The sequence below is a fragment of the Neocloeon triangulifer genome, unplaced genomic scaffold, assembly GCF_031216515.1.
Source record: "Neocloeon triangulifer isolate White Clay Creek 2 clone unplaced genomic scaffold, ASM3121651v1 ptg000001l, whole genome shotgun sequence".
NCBI classification, from domain to species: Eukaryota; Metazoa; Arthropoda; class Insecta; order Ephemeroptera; family Baetidae; genus Neocloeon; species Neocloeon triangulifer.
In genome coordinates, this window is record NW_026775544.1 from 7,577,692 (window position 1) to 7,596,354 (window position 18,663).

At 38.6% G+C, this 18,663-nt stretch overlaps 2 protein-coding genes across 4 annotated transcripts; one reads left to right on the forward strand and one right to left on the reverse strand.

Moving 5' to 3' along the window:
- The first annotated feature begins 135 nt into the window (after positions 1-135).
- Positions 136-6,569, forward strand: LOC132201139 (putative Polycomb group protein ASXL3). Of its 2 annotated transcripts, none has more exons than XM_059627080.1 (11): positions 136-418; positions 478-606; positions 816-1,039; positions 1,115-1,539; positions 1,593-1,743; positions 1,864-2,197; positions 2,329-2,736; positions 2,800-2,996; positions 3,046-3,340; positions 3,395-3,879; positions 4,552-6,569. In XM_059627080.1, the coding sequence occupies exons 2-11, from the start codon at positions 507-509 to the stop codon at positions 5,299-5,301; spliced, it is 3,369 nt and encodes a 1,122-aa protein (XP_059483063.1). In that variant the 5' UTR covers positions 136-418; positions 478-506; the 3' UTR covers positions 5,302-6,569. The 2 variants fall into 2 exon arrangements, with proteins under 2 accessions (XP_059483063.1, XP_059483071.1); XM_059627088.1 differs by having other exon boundaries at positions 3,395-3,837.
- LOC132201153 (BTB/POZ domain-containing protein 6-B-like) lies at positions 6,557-13,709 on the reverse strand. Of its 2 annotated transcripts, none has more exons than XM_059627099.1 (5): positions 13,273-13,709; positions 8,637-8,915; positions 8,223-8,581; positions 7,805-8,170; positions 6,557-7,677 (listed from the first exon to the last, which is right to left on the reverse strand). In XM_059627099.1, the coding sequence occupies exons 1-5, from the start codon at positions 13,643-13,645 to the stop codon at positions 7,201-7,203; spliced, it is 1,854 nt and encodes a 617-aa protein (XP_059483082.1). In that variant the 5' UTR covers positions 13,646-13,709; the 3' UTR covers positions 6,557-7,200. The 2 variants fall into 2 exon arrangements, with proteins under 2 accessions (XP_059483082.1, XP_059483089.1); XM_059627106.1 differs by lacking the exon at positions 13,273-13,709 and adding an exon at positions 9,233-10,620.
- Between the last annotated feature and the right edge of the window lie 4,954 nt (positions 13,710-18,663).

Here is an 18,663-nt window from a genome sequence, read left to right on the forward strand (position 1 = left end):
GTTAATGACACTATTAGAAGCCTCAAAATTCTAGATTATTCAATTCATTTTGGGCTTAAACTTTTAAAGTGTATTATCATTTCTCCTGCGACATTAATTAATGAAAACTTATCATGTTGGCATAAATGTGCAGAAGCCAAACATGGCGAAAATTCAAGTTTGTTTTTGTTAGTGAGTTTTCCAGAAATCAAAGTACATTGGAGACTTTTTTCACATTATTTTATCGTCCTTGATGACCTTGGTTATAAGAAAAAGCACTTAATAGTGTTGTAGAAATTTTCCGTGGAAAGCTTGCCGAGTTCGGCCCACTTTGCGGAAACATTTTCTGCAGTTGGAGTCGATAGCAACAACGTATTGGTCCGATTGGTCGTTGCTTTTTCTGCACAGTGCAATTTTGAGGCACTCTTGCAACCCTAATGTGAGTGTACCGCAATTGTCCTTTGCATAAATGTTAATGGATATTTTTTTTAATTAAAGAGGACGCAAGGGATGCTGCTCCTAGCGTGATGGAAGTCGGCGACGCGCAGTCTGTTAGCAGTAACGACACCATTGACGCGTGCCCTCCACAGGATGTGCCACCAACATCAGAGTCGCAAGAAAATGCTGGTGAGTGATAAGCATTACTTTTGACGCACGAAAACTGCTAGGGTAAAATTCAAAATAAATGACGTGTGCTCAGGAAAATTTCAAAGAGAAATCATTTCAGGAAAATGAAGATAACACTGTTTAGGAAATTTTTGAAAAGGAGTATGAATTATGCATAAATTTGTGTTACTTGTTTTAGACGATCTAAGCTTACGAGTGCGTTTTTACAGAATACGTCATCTCATATACTTCAGGGCCACCTGTCCCATTGGAAGAGGAACAGCCACAACAATCAGTGGCAGTTCCCGAGGTCCGCCCTGTTCGGAGGAGCTGCAGAATGGCAGCTGCTCTTGTGAGAGCCAATGCAGCTTCAGCAGCTGCCAACAACAACAATGATCTTGCCCCAAAAGATCTCAGCTCAAGACACTTATTTTCTCAAAATCACAGTAAAAAGGTACTTATTGGTGCCACTATTTCTTCTAAAATTAATTCTTTTGAAAATACTGAATAATGTGACATTATAATATAGGTGATCAAACATGCCTTGCGTCAGCAAGCCAAGCGACGAAGGAAAAACACCACATTTGCATCAGGAAACTCGATTGCTCCGATCCCGAGGCTAGTGGTGAAAACCTCCTCTTTAGGATGCTCATCACCTGTGCCTCCTCCAGCTATTCCAAAAGCTTCAACCATGCAGGAAGTTTTGGCATCAATTCCAGGTTTCAACCTGAAGCACCGCAAGAAGTCGGCAAGAAAACTCTCGGCAGCCGCACAGTTGGAGCAGACCAAGGAGGGCCTCGTAGACCTAGAGACACCAGATTCGATATTTGCTGTGCTGAATCTGTCCAAACTGTTGACTCAAGAGACACTGTCCCAGCTTCCATTATTATATCAACAAAAGCTGCTACAATTACTTCCGGAAGTGGACCGCCCTTCTTCATTCAGCGGTTTTAAGTAAAACGTCAAATATTTGTAATTTGCCTGAGCTCATGTTCTAATGTTTGCAGGAAGGACTTTACTGGTCTCAGCAATGAGTTTTTTGCAAAGGCTTGTCTTGAATGGAGAAGAAGATTAGCTGAAGGCAAATTCAGCTCTGAAAGCCAACAAAAGCTTAAATTTGAGTCTGAGAAGAGAAGGAAAGGACTCGATCCGTGGAAGGTAATTAGATTGTTGATAGTATTTAATTTACCCCTCTTTATGAAATTATACCTTTGTGCACTTTCTTATTAGATGGGTAGCATTTAAAACGACCAAAGATTAAATTTTCTTTCATTTCAGAGTAAACACTTTGAAGCCATTTGGGGTGAGAGAGTGGGAGAGCCGTTAGAAGAAGGTCTTTTGTGCACACTTCCAAGTACTTCATCTTCAAACAAATTCAACTGTCTGCCAGCCTCTCTCACGCCTCCAGTGTCCATATTACCTGAACAAAAGACCAGTCCTTGCATTTCTCCAGTGGTGATTACACAGTCACCTGTTGAGTCGCCCCCAGTGCCTGCTTTAACGCCTCCTCCAGAAGAGCCATCGCTTCCTCAAAAACGTCCAGCTGAAGACGCAGGGAGCATTACAAAGAAGGCAAAACTGAATGATTCTTTAGAGGCAGATTTTGCAAATGGTAGGCGTTTATTGCATCAAAATTAATTCTTATATAGTTTCTCAATAAGGCTAATTATTTTTTCTTTACAAAAATAGGCATTGATTTAATTTTGAATCATTTAATGGAGATGTTTTTCTTAATAATTCCAGCTCAAGAGTTAGTTCAACAGTCTTGTTCTCCAGCAGAGATGGAAAATGAAGATTTGGAAAATATTGATGATTTGAAGAATGGAGAAATAAGTCTCGAAGCACAGAGAGACTTGGAAAACTTTGCTTCACAGTCTGCTGAGCCGCCAATTGCAGAAATGCAGCCAGAAGCTAAAGAAAAATCTCCTTCAGAATTTGAAATTCCTGGCGACTGTGATCCTCCAAAGCAAGAGGATGCATGTGAGGACGAGCCAATCGCAGAACTCCGTGTAAATGTGGTGGAAGAAGTGGTTGAAGATACTGTGATCGAAACACCAATCAGTTCAATTGTGGTGCCTTTGGAACAGAATCATCCTCAAAGCACTGTTGACTCATCAAATTTGTTTGAAATAGCCCAACAGATCTCACATGGTTAGTTTTAACGTTGGAATCTGGGAGTATAATTTTCTTTTGCAAATCATATTTAATTTTCAGACAATGATGCTGATCACGACCAAGTGATAGAGGATGTGCTCAAGGCTGAGGAAGAGGGAGTAGTCAAAAGCTTAGCTAATAATGATGTTCATACCGAACTTCTTCAGCAAGCCGAATCGGATCTACTATTGCAAGCTCAGTTTTGGTCAATGGATCAAAACTCAGCCAATCTTTTGGGCACACCCTCTGAATCAAATGTAAGAAATATAAAAAAAATATGTAAGAAGATTTAAATAAAAATTGTAGGTTGGAAATGGCAATGATCGTGTTGATAACGTGGCGGCATTGGCTGGCGAGATGGAGCTGGTTGTTGGCCAGATTGTAAAAGACATGGAGCTGAATCAGTCGTCCATAATCATGTCGGACGGTGTTAATAATGTTGGAATGTCATCAGTTGAGTGGCCTATGTTTACGAATAGCAACGCAAACGTCTCAAACATGCAGCAAAATCTCCAGTCTGACAAGGAGGATACACAGCTAAACATGTATGTGCCTCAAAAAACTGATGTCTTGCCGGATCATTCGAAGCTTGAGCTTGACAGTATGTGGCAGAAAGTGAAACTTTTACAGTACCACTAAAATTGTGTAATTTCAGTGAACTTTTCACCTCAAGTTGTCACAACAACTTCACCCATGGTTCCGTCGGTATCTATACCCTCTGCCCTGATACCACCAGCATACTGCTCTGAACCCTTGCAGATGCCTCCCATTCCCACACCCCTTGCACCATCCCAACCCATATACTCCAGTTCTCCAATGCAGCAACAAGTATCAGCTGCCCCAATCATGACCCCAATTCCTCTTCCGCTATCACAACACACACTACCAGTGATGCAGCCATTGCTAGGACCTAACATGAGGGCTCAGGTAATCTCGACCGTACAGCCACAGCTTGTGAATTGTGTGGCAGCTGTTCGTCCATCTATTCCTGCAAACCTCATACCAAATGTTACGACAACGGCAATTAAACAGCCAACCTCTACTTCACCTGGACCCATTATGAGTGGTGCCAACAACGGCAACAATTCAGCAGCCTTGGTGGGTTCCAGTGTTAAAGTCCCTGTCAAAACAAAGCCCCAGGTATTGTCACAAACGAAAACAAACGGTAGCTCAACTTGTGTGATTGGTTTGCTCTGCGATACTGCTCTACACTGTCCAAAGTTTCTTCCGAGGTAACGGATATTGTCAGTGCGGCTACCGTCAGTAAAAAGGTTGCCAATAATGCATGAGGGGGTCATGATTTTTCTATTTGGATTTATGCTTTTGAAGACTCGTGAATTTGATGGTTATTAAATTTCGCACTTAGCTTAGCTCTCTCGGAAGATAAATCTGAATTCGTATGAAATAGAAAGTTAATTAAGAGCTAACATAAATGCAAGCATATCTTGTTCAAAAGAATTTTTATTGTGAATTGCACGTCAGTTCTACGGGTTGTTTGGTTGGATTTAAAGAGGTTCTGGGACTAAACGCATTGTAAAGTTTGAAGCAGATTGAAAGCCATTTCAGTCAAGCACCTGCCTTTCAAAAATTTCTTGTACTTACTGTTTACCCATTTTATAAGATTAAAAAACTGTCAAAAAAATCTTTTATGACTGCCAGTGAAGAAATGTTACTGTTTTTATCTATCAGTGTGAAAATAATTTGATCGAAGCTTTTACTGAATCCATTTTTGTTAATTTATTCAGGGTTTTCCACCTTTTTTCTTTTTAAAATAATTGACTTGAATAATAAAATTTACAAATTTCTATCTAGGGTGGACGTGGTTCTCGGTCGAACAGCAAAGCAACTCCACCAGGTGCTGTCAACTTGGAAAGGTCTTACCAGATCTGTCAGGCGGTGATTCAAAACAGTCCCAATCGCGAGCAGCTGCAAGGCCAACTCAAATTACCTCCCTCCTTGGTCAACAAGCAGGCCACAATACCCTCTCGAGCAAACCAGGCTCCTCAGCGACCACGTCTGCCACCGAAACCTGCCAAGCTGCCAGTTCCTCCTCAAAATGCAAACCGTATGACTTCCATAGTACTTCGGCAGGTCTTTTCTCCTCAGGGCGTGCCTGTCACAATGGCAGTGTTGCCTCCCAACCAGGTTGCTGCTGCTGTGGCCGGCCGAAGAAATTCGGCCAACGGAGCGCCACGACCTCTACCTTTGCCACCCCTACAAGTAGTGGACAAGAATGCATCTACTGCAGGGGGCACCCAGTACATTTTGGTGCAACGGCCGGCATTGCCAGCACCTCCTCGGGCCTCTAGCGCCCCACCTGTGCCTCCAGCAACTGTTGGTCTTCCTCACTGTGGTCGGCCAGCAAGTGTCGACACATCAAATCAGGAGAAGGCCCCACAGCAATTGCTTGGGCGGAAAGGACATCCTGGGGTCCCTCCGGGAGCGCAGTCCTGTGTGTGCAATTTGAAAGCGATGATTGTGTGCCAGAAATGTGGTGCTTACTGCCATGACGATTGCATCACTCCAAACACTAGACTTTGTGTCACATGCCACATTCGCTAGAGTATTTTTGGTGAATGCTATATTTATTTTTCAACCAGTCTGTGATTGTTGTTTGCATGAATGGATATTCTCATTCTTGTTTGCTCTGTTTCTTTGGGCGCCTTATGTTTGTTTTATCTACTTGATATGTAACTTGTGCCAGTAATCTTTTGATTTTTGCCAATGCTGTATACTTTTTGCCCATTTTGTTCCAAAAATTCCATTTCATTACCTTGAATATTTGAAACACAATTATCAAAGTTAAAAGAACAATATTTTTCCAAATTTGCACGAGTGTATAACCTGGAATCTATTGAAAATGGAGCGCTTAATAACACAAGAATTTCTTAAAATATTGATTGCATATTATGAAAAAAGATTGAGTAGACGAAATCTTATATTGTAAAAGCGAAGGGCCAGATAAAAATTTATAAAATCAAACAATTTTTCACCCCACTTGTACCTTGTTAGAGATTTCCACCACTAATATTTGAAATGTAATTCTAATTTTATTGTTTGTAAAACAACACAGAATTAAATGTGGATAATTTTTATTAATCATAGTTGTTTTTGCAGTGCAGGAGATCAAATATGTTAACTCTTTAATATTTTGCTTGCATCTTTTGGTCTCCAAAGCTGCTGCAAGAATTGTAATTGCTGCTTAATCCATTGTGATGATTTTCCTCTAAGCGCAATTTCTACCTCACATACAAAATAATTGGTCAAATTTATTATATAAACACTTAACTCATTTCATTTGCAACTTTTGTTCAAAGAGCCTCATCACAACACTAAAGGAAAGACTGATGGTGTGCTTGCTTGCTATTGCCTGTGTACGATGACAACCTGCAATTTTTGTTTAGGCAAACTCTTAATTTTACTCCAAAACTCATGAAGTCTTACTGATTTATCTATTTTTTTTTTCTTGTGATGTAATTGTTATCAATGTAAATTTGGTCTTAAGCCGTATGCGCACTCTACTTGAATGTCTTACATGCATTGCAAATATTATAAGGAAAATTGCTGTTGTTGTGATTATGAAATGTGTAGATTTATAAATTATTGCTTACCAGTAAACAAGCAAACACAGTAATGTGGCATCTATTTTCTTAAAGAAAAGTGGAGACAAAGCTTCACTATGTTGCCCGCACAGAGTGAGGTATGTAAATTTGCAAAAATCTGGGCACAACTCTATTTATACGGTACATTCGTAAGGCTTTGTATAAGATGATGATCATCCGATGTGACAAGACATAAATAGAAAATAAATACAACATTCATTCTACACTAAGCGATTGCGTCAGTTTTATTTAACAAAAATTACATGACTTTTTACCTCACTACTATCTACACAATATATGATTTTTAACATAGTTATCCGTCAATTTTAAGTCTGTGATTTTATGGTTATAAATTAATAACATCAGGACTATTGACATAAATTTGTCACTGGGAAATGTTAACTAAAAAGAAGTATTAAAAATATTATCACAAATCCAAAAATTACTGCGTGGAATACTCATCGGCTGTGGTCGAACTAAAGGTTCCAGATTTTGATTGGTGTTAAGGCGGCGTTGCATGGCAATATAAAGTAACTTAATTGGCCGCCAATATAATACAAGCAGTTTTACCAGCAATGTAGAATAGAATATCATATTTTGCCACATAATAATATCATGAAAAAGCTCCAATTTGAATTTTTTGTATTATTCATTCTTGATATATTTACACACAAAATAGTTTAGGATCAGGCTGAAGATTTCTTGGATTTCACTATATTTTGAAGGCATTCTCAAAGTTGCAGAGCCAAAAACATAAGACCCTTGTTTTGAGAATGGCATTCTCGATAAATATTGCCTAAAGAGAATACTAGCTGCAAGCTTTAATCCAAAAAATTTAAATATCCCCAAAATTCAACCACTAGTGCTCATCACTGGCCACTGACTGCGGTCCATAAAATATAAGTTCTGGGATTTGTCCGCCTTGAACACCAGTGCCATTGGTGCTTTCTGACGAGCATTGGAACTGAAAGGTCACCGAGCCTACACTGACCTCACTCATACCCTCTTGCCCAAAGTAGCTGAGCTCTTGGCCGTCTAGAACTGCGGAAGCCATGTAGAACGCCTCTGGCTCAATTTGAATGGGATGCTTGAAATATACGTGGAAGGTGTTGCTGGAGCCATCAGAGAAAAACTGCGTCTCATTTTCAGCAAGAATGCGGCCGAGTCTCTTTAGTTCAATTTTGACGTTATAATCGGCAGCACCGTTCGATGAGCCATAAAGACCAAAGCCCACCACAAAGATGCGCTTGTCCACACTGAACTGAATACTGTCGCAGCGGCCACGGTAACGCCATTGGTTGTTGCGATAAGCACATGATTGGAAGCGATGGCACACCTGAAACATAAAGAAATTATTAGTTGAATTTAAAATTTATTAAAATGTTTGTGACATCAAATAGGGCTTTACTAGATTTTAGCCACAAGGAGCACAAATTTAATAAAGTAAATATAAAAAGTTCAACCTGAGGCTTCAGTCCAGTTCTAGGTTTAGTTGGATACGAAAGAAGCGGTTTGCTGTCAGCCGTAAAATGAAGGAAAATGTCGATGGTCTCTTTCAGCGTCAGAACACCCTGCTGAGCTGCTCCATTGGCAAACTCGTCCAACGCCATAGTGGGAATGCGCACAAGGAAGAGGGCCTTTCCAAGGGCACATCTTACATTGTGAGGAGTTGGTTCCAGTTCCCTTCTGAAGCACTCGGCTCGAGCCCAGTTGATGGCCGCATCAAACAAGGCCGTCTCCTTGCAGTTCAGTGTCTCCCGAGACAAAACTGACTCCAGTGTGTTTAAGTCGATATCGACAAATCCTTCCGAGCAAAGAGCCATCTCAGCCTAAGCACAAAAAATAAATTTTTTCAAATAAGATTTCACTCATTGAAGTTACCTGGGCATCAATGACCTCCCAACAACGCTGCATCAGCTCAGGCTCCTCAAACAAGCGAGACTGGCTGAGCAGCAGACACGCGTTTTTTGCCGTGAGACTCGTTTCCAGGTAGCTGACACATGCCTTGGCCAAATGGGGCACCATGTACTTTTTGGCCACGTACAGGGTGGCCAGCACTGTGTCTGCCTCCAGCTGGATCTCGTCGCAGTACAAGTAACGCAACATGGCGAGGAAGGCCAGAGGCTCCACGTCGGGCACCTCGATTTCCGGCCGCTCCTCAGCCAAGCCGCCGAAGAACATGGCATAGAAGACCGAGCTTCCCGTGGCAAGCACATATTTGTGCGCAGGAATGCTTTGAACTGGAAATTTTCAAATTTAGCATTGAATTGATTTACTTTAAAATTTTCCATTTACCAGGAGATCCGACTAAAAAGTGTATGTCTGCCATCAACTCATTGTTGAACATGGCAGCATTTCGCTCTCGCACAGACGGCTTGCATGCCTGCCAGTTGGGGTCATCTGTGGAGTGTGAAGGGGGTGGCGGCGACACAGGTGGTGACAGGTTAAAGGTCGTCGTCAAGGAATTTGGCGACGCCAGCGGCGAATTGGGCAGACTGGCCGGCTGGGTCACCAGAATGTTGCTTTCGCGTTGAGAGATTCCGCCGCTCGCTGAACCACTTTCGATGCTTTCGGCTAAAAATGTAATTGTGAAAAACATTATTAGAATACATAAAAACTAAAAAAAAAAAAAAAATTAATGAAGATAAATTTAAATAAAAAATCGTGAAACTAAAACTACATATATTTATACCCATATAATTAGGGAAATGGAAAGTTAAATTCAGATATATAAGTATGTATGAAAAAATACATTATGCACGGGGGTAATGGTGACAATAAAAAATATTATTTTCCAGTTGACAACGGCACTAGGAGAGGAACCAGGCTGCGATTTCTCTCGCGATTCTGGGCCTTGGTGACCTTCTTCGATTTGGCTGGTCTGAACTCACCGTTAACCCAAGCATTCGTCTGCGAAACAGACAGGGGGTCCTGCAGACAGCGCTTCACCACCGGTTTCGCAGACATTTTCGAGTAGAGATTGTTCATTTCAGCTGGAAATGTGCGAAATTCGGACAGACTGCCTAACTGGACTCCATCATGGCCGCCATGTTTCTTATTTATTAATTATTTTGCTGCGGTGCGCAGACGGCGAGACTGTGGCGGGGGCCGGGCCAATCAGCAAATCGCCCAGTCAGCGGCTAGAGTGAGCGCGAAATAAATGCGTAAAAATGCGTAAAAAAAAGAAATAACTCCACATTGCAGCAAAGTTGATTTATTTATTATATATTTTGGAAAACCTCTCTATGCCTCTTTTAGCATTAAATTTAGATGTGATAAGAAATATAAATCATGAAAAGTAATCATATATATAGCGGTCATAATCAGTCATAATGGTCAAAAATATTAATTTTTGCAATTGGCACAAAAAGGCCTTAATTATTATGTATTAATATTTATTCTTCTCATTCACACTCAGTTAATACAAACAATTTGAAATTTGAAAAAGAGAAAATGGGAACTAACAGATGTCTGCTGAAACGCCTGAAACGCCCAAAATTGAAAAGAGACTTGGGCGCCACGGTGAACCCACAATCGACTTTGCTATAGAAATGTTAATTTGAGATTTTTGAAATTAAAATTATTTTTGCGCTTATTTTTTATTTAATTGTGAACCAAGTTTTAATTGAAAAATTGCGCTAATGAAATAATCGAAATAATATCATTATTATCATTTCACAAAATTCGCCAAACCAGCAGAAATGTATAACTATTTTTTAACTTTGCTTCTAATTGTAAAATGTTTTGTTTGTTTTGTAACGCAATCGATATGGTTTAGGAAATATGAAGCAGATGTAAAGTTTAAGATTGAAGAGATTTTATGAGACTCGAAAATGAACGGAAAAGAAAATATAATTTACAGCAAACAACATATTATACCATCATTTTAATCTTTTCCGGCCAAATGAAATTATAAATAACTAATATTACAATTTGAACCCCTCACATTTTAAAACCAAGCTTAAATTTAAAATTTAACTTCTCTCCAAGCGTGATGACTGCGACTGACGGCCCAATAAAACTTAAGTCATGTATGCATAAGATGAGGTTGTTAACCTTGGGCAGCATTTTATTTTATTCTTTTGCTTTAAAAAAAACAACGTTGAATCTCGTTAGTTTTTGGCTAAGGGCCACTCGTTTTTCCATAGACCTCCGAGCACAACAGAAAATTATAGCAGTTTAATTCAGTAGATGACAACTAATAATCCAGTTAAGCTGCAACGTAAACATCATAATATAGTGAGTGCAAAAAACGTTCGAGTTTTTTTTTTTTTTGTTTTTTTAAAATTTTCAATCATTTGTTTTGAAGCCATTTTTATAATGGATGCTTAGAATGCAGTCTTAAAACACGTATTTTAAACGTATATGATTTGTTACAAATAATTGTATACGCAATGTTCAGCCATGAAGTATAAAGGTAGCTTCAAATTCTGGAGCTTAAACTTCAATTTGTTTAATAAATATAGAGATAAAATCAAGTAATTTTGAAGAAGAAACTCTCAGAAGAAGGACAAGAAAAAAAAATTGTGCTTATACCAAGAAACTTCCACTCATGGTTTCGTAAAATAGCGGTATAAAACTTATGGATTGCTCAAATCCACTTTATTAAATTAATCATCTCTGTATAATTAGCAATAATTGTTATTATTTTTACTGCAATCGTATGATACAACAAATTTCAAGCTTCTACGTGTTGAAATTGTCAACAAAAGCCTAACTGTCGGATTAAATTATTGCCTCACGTTTTGCATTGCTTTGAAAAAAAGTAGAAAGAAATGCTGCACGCTCTATACCCCCAGTCTTCAATTGCATAATGACTTTGCTCGCCATTTGAAGTAATGCAGTGGCAGTGCTGAATAAGAGTAAACGCGGCCGATGACTTGACCTGCAAGAAGCATAAACATTGCTCACCGCATTCGACGCATTATTTCTCATTAACTCTCATTTGCAATTGCAATAAACGCTCCGCGGCTGTTTGAACAAGAACGTCCTTGGAGCAGTGCCGCGCACTTGTGTGCATTTAATAGTGAAAAGCGCTTTTTGCTCTTTGCACAGCTGAGCCAAAGATTAATATATATTATAAGAAAATGCGTTTGACAGGTGTCAGCATTTACGGTGCATTATGTCATGAAAATCATGATAATAACCTCTGTACTGGAATCGAATGGCTTGGTTGTAAAGACTCAAAAGATTTATGCAAAGTTAAGTGTCAAGTTCGCAGCTCAATAAACCTCCGAATTATTTCAAACTTGGTGATCGCGGTGCCCTCTGACGAAAAAATAGTCCTTTCAAAAATATCGAACTTCTTGTAATTAAATATATCATGGCGATCGACTATAAGGAATTTAATTTTTTATATGTTACGTAAAAAGCATGGCATCATAATTTTGAGTTTTCTTTTGCAAAATAAATTAATTCTAATTAATATGGTATTAAAATATTATGAGGTACAAAAAATTTTTTGGTAATGGTAAAGAATAATATTTAAAAAATGAAATAATGATGAGAGACTTATAAAAATTAATTTTCCGAATTAATTAGCTTTTGGTAACGTAAATGTGCGTGTATGCATAATATAAAAATTTGAATGAGGAATCGCAGCGTGTTGGGAATGTGACTTTCTGCGAAGGCTACAGCCAGCTACAACATTAATATTCCATATGCGCCAAGAGTCAAACACGTGAAAATTATATGCGAATTAAAAAGCAAGGTCACCACTCGACTTGCCAGGCAAAAGAGCGAGGAAAAGAGAATATTAAAATAATGTGTCCCGCGACGGGTCAGAGGCGGGATAAGTTTTCCTGTCCCATGCTGGGCTGGGAGGGCGATTTTTATCTGACGCAAAAGACAACTGCTGAATTCTATGTTGTCTCAAGTGCTCTTTTGATCTGACGTATATAGACGCACTTTTCGCCGCCAAGTAAGTTCAAGAGTCGACGTCAAATGAAAACTTCACTTTTTGTGCATCGTTAAAAGTGCATTATTTACAATTATTACGACCGAGAATAAAATAAATAAATATATTATGTAAAATTGGAGGTACATACATAATAAACTGGCCTGCTTTTGAGATTTTTTTAAGCTTATTTGATAGGTGGATAATGCTGTGATAAGCTGTCATTGTTATAAGTGGTCTTTTAACTAAATTGCATAATTGTAATGCTCATACTTAGCAGTAATTTAAAATTTCTACAACGTAACAAATTGATTTTACTTAACAATGGCATCAGAAAAATAACTAATAAAAATATATATATATTTTTTTTTTATTTAAACTGTTAACAGTTCTGAATAATAAAATCTTTCAAATTTTTTAATAATTTCTTATAAATCTATGTTTTTCTGTTTTGATAAAATTACTGCTTTTTACAAATTATTTGAAGTCGTTAAAAATTGGTTCTGCATTTCTACGACCTTAAAGATTTGGCTATGCAACCTGTTATACACAAGCAACCAATACTGGGAATTTGAAGAAATTATAATTTTTGCCCGGTTCTAATTAGTAATTAGCTGAAAATATAATACAGATAGAATGACAAGCTAAATTTAATGATTTAGTGTTTCGCAAGTTCCACGTTACGCCTTTTTGCGACACCGTTTATTTAAACATTTTTATTATTATTTTTTTGCATGCATTTGAATAAATTTAAGTTTATTCTATTACTATACTTCAGAGACTGATTGCTAATTTAAATAAAGCAGGAAGTAAACAACGACTCTTTTCTTATAAAGCAAAACGAGCATCTTCACTGCGGAGATTGCGTGTGCCAAAGTGTCAGCCTACCTCAAACAACGTGTGTGCGAAAGATCAAGAAAAACTTGTTCCTATACATATAACCAGCGCGCTGTAAGTCTACAATTTTCTTAACAAGCTCTGCGTATATACGAGTAAAAATTTCCTGATAGATAGACAGGGAAGTAAAGAACCAACCTGCTGAAGCCGATTGCGTCCACCACGGAAAAACGAAGCGCTGCTGCTGAGGCCGTTCTGGGGGCAGGGTCTCGCAGTTGAGCGGCTCCTCGGGGGGCTCGTCGGCCTCCAGGGGCCCCAGCTGGAGCAGCAGTTGCTCAACGTGTTCGGCGCTACGCTCGATGGGTTCCTGCACGCGGACGATCACTTGGTAGAGCAGGAGCCAAAGGTCGGCCTGCTGACAGAGCCAGCGCACCAGGTGGCGGGGCCCAACGGAGCCCTCGGAGATGGGGCCCAGCGCGGCGACAGCCGCCAAGCCGGCCTCACCCACCACCTGGACGGCCGACTCGGGCTTGAACGAGTCCACGATCGCGCTGCCCGCCGTCGACAGCATGCTTTCACGCCGGCCGCATCGCACACTCTGAAATCTACGTCTGCGAGATCTCCACCCGTCTCCACCGAACCACCGCGCGGGTCCCTCCTGAGCGCCAAGGCGCAGCCGCCGCGGCAGCCGCGAGAAGGTCGTCCGCCGCCCAGTTTCTCACCTTGACTCCGCAGCTTCCTTTGGCTGCTTGATCGCTACCTCACCTGCCGATGCGCTTCCTCACCTGACTCACTTTTTGCTCTCCTTTACATTTTCTCGACACATTCGCTTGCTCTCTGCGTCTGCTCGCCTCTTTTGTATATAGGTCGGTTTTTACCTTCGAGACGGTCCACTTGGTTAGTAGGTGTTTTTCGCTAATCAGTGCTCTCTGTGCAAACGAATAAACATCACAAAGCCAAAACCGCTTTCATTCACTATTTGTTCTGCCAAAAAGTGAAATTTTTTAGATTGGAGAACACGATTATTTTTTTTAAACTCAAAGTTAAATATCAAATAAAATGAAATTTAAGGTTACTACTACTACTACTGAAGATTGCAAGTTTTTATAAGGAGCGTCTACTGCTAAAAAATGACCCAATCAATTTGGCTCAAAATTGCACAGTCCGTAAAGATAAATGCAGCGAAAATTATGGCAAAGAGAAATGAGGGGCTTGCTTTACCTTTTTCCGCACATTTAATCAAAACCAGATTTAACTCCAGAGTACAACCATAGGCAATAATCAAACAATGCATTGATTTAACTAGATATATCAGAAGAAAATTCTATTTGATATGAGTCGTCCATAAATATAATTGGAAACTATAATATATTCATGCAGGCAATCGTTTTCTTTTTATTTGTAAAATACTCATTATGCTCAAATTTTTTTTATTTATAGTTTTTGTTGAGCATAGGAAGTTTTTAGTGGAAAGAAAGTGCTCACATTTGCCAAATTGATACAGATCTTGTTAAAAAAAATCAGCCTCTGAACACCTACGGCAAATTGCACATTTGTGGGAATAAGGAAAGGAGCAGTATGATTTGCAAAGTGTGTTGGAGTACACCTGCGCTCGACTATTGAAAGGGTAGAAAGTAGAGTATAATGCGGTCTTGCATACATCTCCAAAGTAAAAATTTTGCAACCGTAAATTACACACGTCATCCACTGATCTAAATCTATTGAGGACTGATAAAAAAGCTAGCAAAAAAGCTCGCTTGACGACATGTGTTTCTATTTCTAAATTTCCCCATTTGCTGAGCAGAAAAAAAAAACAGTAAGCCAATTCAACATGAAATACTTCCCGTCACAAACGTAAATGCTCACCATAATTGTAAAAGAAAATCTACCAGTGCTTAGATTAGAAGTTATTTTTTGCTAAACTCATAGTTTTTTTTTTTTGTACTATGATCTTGAAAATTCACAGCCTGTTTAATGTTATAAAATAAATGCCAGAGGATGGATTTTCTTGTAACACTGATAAAAATATTAACGGAAATAAAAATCATTTTACATCTCTCGTTGGTGATTTTGCACTTCGTATAAGTTCCTCAAATTCTATACTGAAATGTTCAAAAAATCCCAATCACGCATGAGGTGATTTTATAGAGGAAGTCAGTGTCAAACTCAATGTCAGATGGGAAGGAAATCATAAAAACTTCCCAACTATAAATAAGCACGCGTTAATAATAGTTAAAGCAGTGTCTAAATTGGATGTTATAGAAAGAACAAATAATTTGCACGTCCCATTAACAAGTTAGAAAATTGCAACCAAATTGATTAAATTTCCTTAATTGCAAAACATTATAATTATGCCAGAGTAAAGTTTATAGAAATAAAAAAGCTGAAGTGCTGATTTTCGAATCCAAATTTGAGGGAGTAAATTAGCATTTGAATTAAAGTTCCGCCACAGGTTTCTCAATAGCAATTCACCAGCATGCAGTTTAAATTCTCCGCCGGCAATCATAGTCTCACAATAATCAAATGAAAAGAGCGAGAACGATGCACTTTCATTTTCAAAACTCACACAGTCTCTTCTGCAATCCGCATTCGCGCAATAAGCGCGCAAAAAAATCGCATCACAATGAGCAGATTTGAGAAACTGCGGCTGCCGGGTTGAAAAAAAAATAACAGAATGCTTGTGAGTAGCGGAGCACATTAATTCTGTTCAATTCCTCGCGGCGCGTGGCTGATTCAGCAATAAAAATATGATCGTCATTCGCGAATATTTTCGCTCATTCACTTTCTTGTTGCATGCGGAGATTTCGACGCTTGCATAACCCCGTTGCCCGTTGCTATCTCTCTTTTTTTAATTCCCTTGCTTGACACCAATTCTTTCCTAGCACGGATCACGTCGCTTGTTGTTGTTGTCTAGTGGCAATTTTTTCTTTGCTTTCGCACCAAATCGTGATATTTTCGAGTTAATCTCGCGCGTGGCCTTCAGATTCCGGTTGAGGCGCCACCAAATATATGTTTGTACGTTGAGGAAAGGTCGCCCGTCAGAATGCAAACAAGCACGATTCGGCGGAGATCCGAAGGCAAGCCGGGTGCAAATTAAAATTAATTTATGACATATTGATTGATCTAATGTCATTTGATAGCAGTAAAAAAAATGTCAAGTTTGCACACATTCAATGTGTTTAAGAAAACTATTGTGGATTTTCTGATTTTGATTGAGCTTAACAGTACATTGGCATTTGTGTCAAGATGAATAGAATTGAAGAGTTCAAAAAAGTACAATAACTATCTATTCTGTTTGCTGATGACTTCAGCCTCTCATTTGAAGTTTTAGGCCAAATCCATCAAATAATTAAATATGTAGTTAAAAAAAAAAGAAAGAGAAATTATTAGTGAAATAAGAACATAAGTTTTATTTTACTGTTAGAATGACAAAGAGAAAATTAATTTGTATGACTGGAGGAAAAAGTAGAAGATGTATAGAACATTCTAATTATTATTCAACATTGTGCTAAAAAAAATTTGAATTGGTCTCTGACTGCAGCTTTCAGGTGAGATTTTTTCAACATTGTATTGAGATATTGGATAAAAAACTTTTGTTTCATATGGCTGCAGTAAAAGACTTTTTTCAGGTTTATGATCTTTTGCTTAAAAGCACATTCAAGTTTTTTAAGTAAAAAATAAAAACCATTTTTTTTTCAAAATTAGCACGAGAAATAATAAGGTTTTTTTCATTCTTTGCAAAAAAGTTAGTTACATAACAAAGGTCGTGGGTCGTGGTATATAATTAAATGACAATTAACAATTAACTCTGAAGCTTTTTAAGTTTATAATGGAATTCATTTCATTTTTTTTTATGTATTTGAAATATTATAAGCTTTTGGTTTTTTCATAAGTGCATTGAAGTTTTTGTTTTGTTTTTTCTCCCAAATAATCGCTCTTTCGTAACAAAAGATAAATTTTAGGTCGGTGAGGTCGTTAACTTTTTCTCTCAGAAGCAGCGGCACGTAAAACCTTCGCGACGGCATTATAATTATTCTCCTGCGCGCCACGGCACAAATTACAATCCCAAATGTTTATATAGAGAGAATCCTTGAATTTAAGACTCCAATTACCACCGGCGAGCTGTGACGCACAAATTCTCCTTTAAAATAAAACCGCGTGCATGATTTTATAAAGACCGGATTCCGATCTATGGAGATCTTGCGGCAAGGATTTTCTTTCACACACGTGAGCGACTCCACGTCTATGTACCCCCGATTCAAACTGCAGCAAAAGTAGGTGTTCAATTAGCCTGGTTGGAAGTAAATAATAGTGACACAGTTATGTTGCGCAAGACGAGAGCTTACAGAGTGGTAGTTACACCAGTATGGTGCAGCGTGGTATAGATGCAGCGGGCAAATGCTATTTGTGCTCCGTTCGTTTCACTTGCACTCTCGACGGCCGTGACATTGAGCTAGATAAGAAATCACTCTCGCTCTCCGCCGCCGAGCACAGAGAAATTCTCGGCTCTCTGTATAAAAGTGCAGGTCGCGCTCGTTCACAATTTTGTAACGAATTAATCGCCGGCTCCTGATCACCGCGAACAATGTCCATAATAACCAACTTTTTGCATGCAAAATTTCAAAATACGTCGCGTTAATTTCGATTTGATTGCCAGCATAGCCCAATACTTAAAAACACGGCGTTATTTATTTTTTTTTGCAGCGCGTCTGAGGAAATTGATAATTTGTTTGGCACGCATTTGATTGATTGAAATACCAATACATACTTCATCAAGAATGAAACAAATAGCTCTGCGGCCTTTAATGATATTAAACAATAGAACTTGCCAAATTAAGCAACATAATTATCTAATTTCCTACAGCTAAGCTCAGCAGTATAAATATTTATTTATAAATTAACTTTTTGATTATTTTCATCACCATCAATTTATGTATTTATGGCGATGGAACCAATAAAAATCAATACGATTTTCAGGTGTTAATAAAACAAAAATAGCAGTCATGAATTAAAAGAATTTTTTAACTTTACGATTATGTAATTATGTATCAAATCTTTTTTATAATATGCTTACTTTTTGATAATTTTTTCTATTTTTACTCTATGTGGTTCTGCCTATTTTTTTAATACCGCAGCCCATGTTTGCACGACATCGAAGGAAGTGTGCATGTTTTTATGCTCCACACACACACCTAGTTATATGGCACACACGCAACAATAATAATTGATAAATGCATCACAGCACGTGCACATTGTGCTTGCCAGGCATGGTGTTGAACTTGCAATTGTCTGCTCAATGGTATAATAATTATCGACCTCCACCATGGTCACTGGGGAGGTCGGCAGATAATTAATTCGGATGTGAGTGTGATAAATTGTAAAATACGTGATAACAATTTTGATCAAATGTTTAATTTAAAACATATTGCAAATAAAATAAGCAGTGATCTCATTTTTACACACGGGGTGATGCTGTTTTGTAACTGTCTGTGGTTACTCCGGAGGGAAAAGTCAAGTGGAGAAATTCTTTGATCAACAAACACACTTCTGAACGCGCTAAAAGGTGAGCACACTCTAGCATTCTGGCAC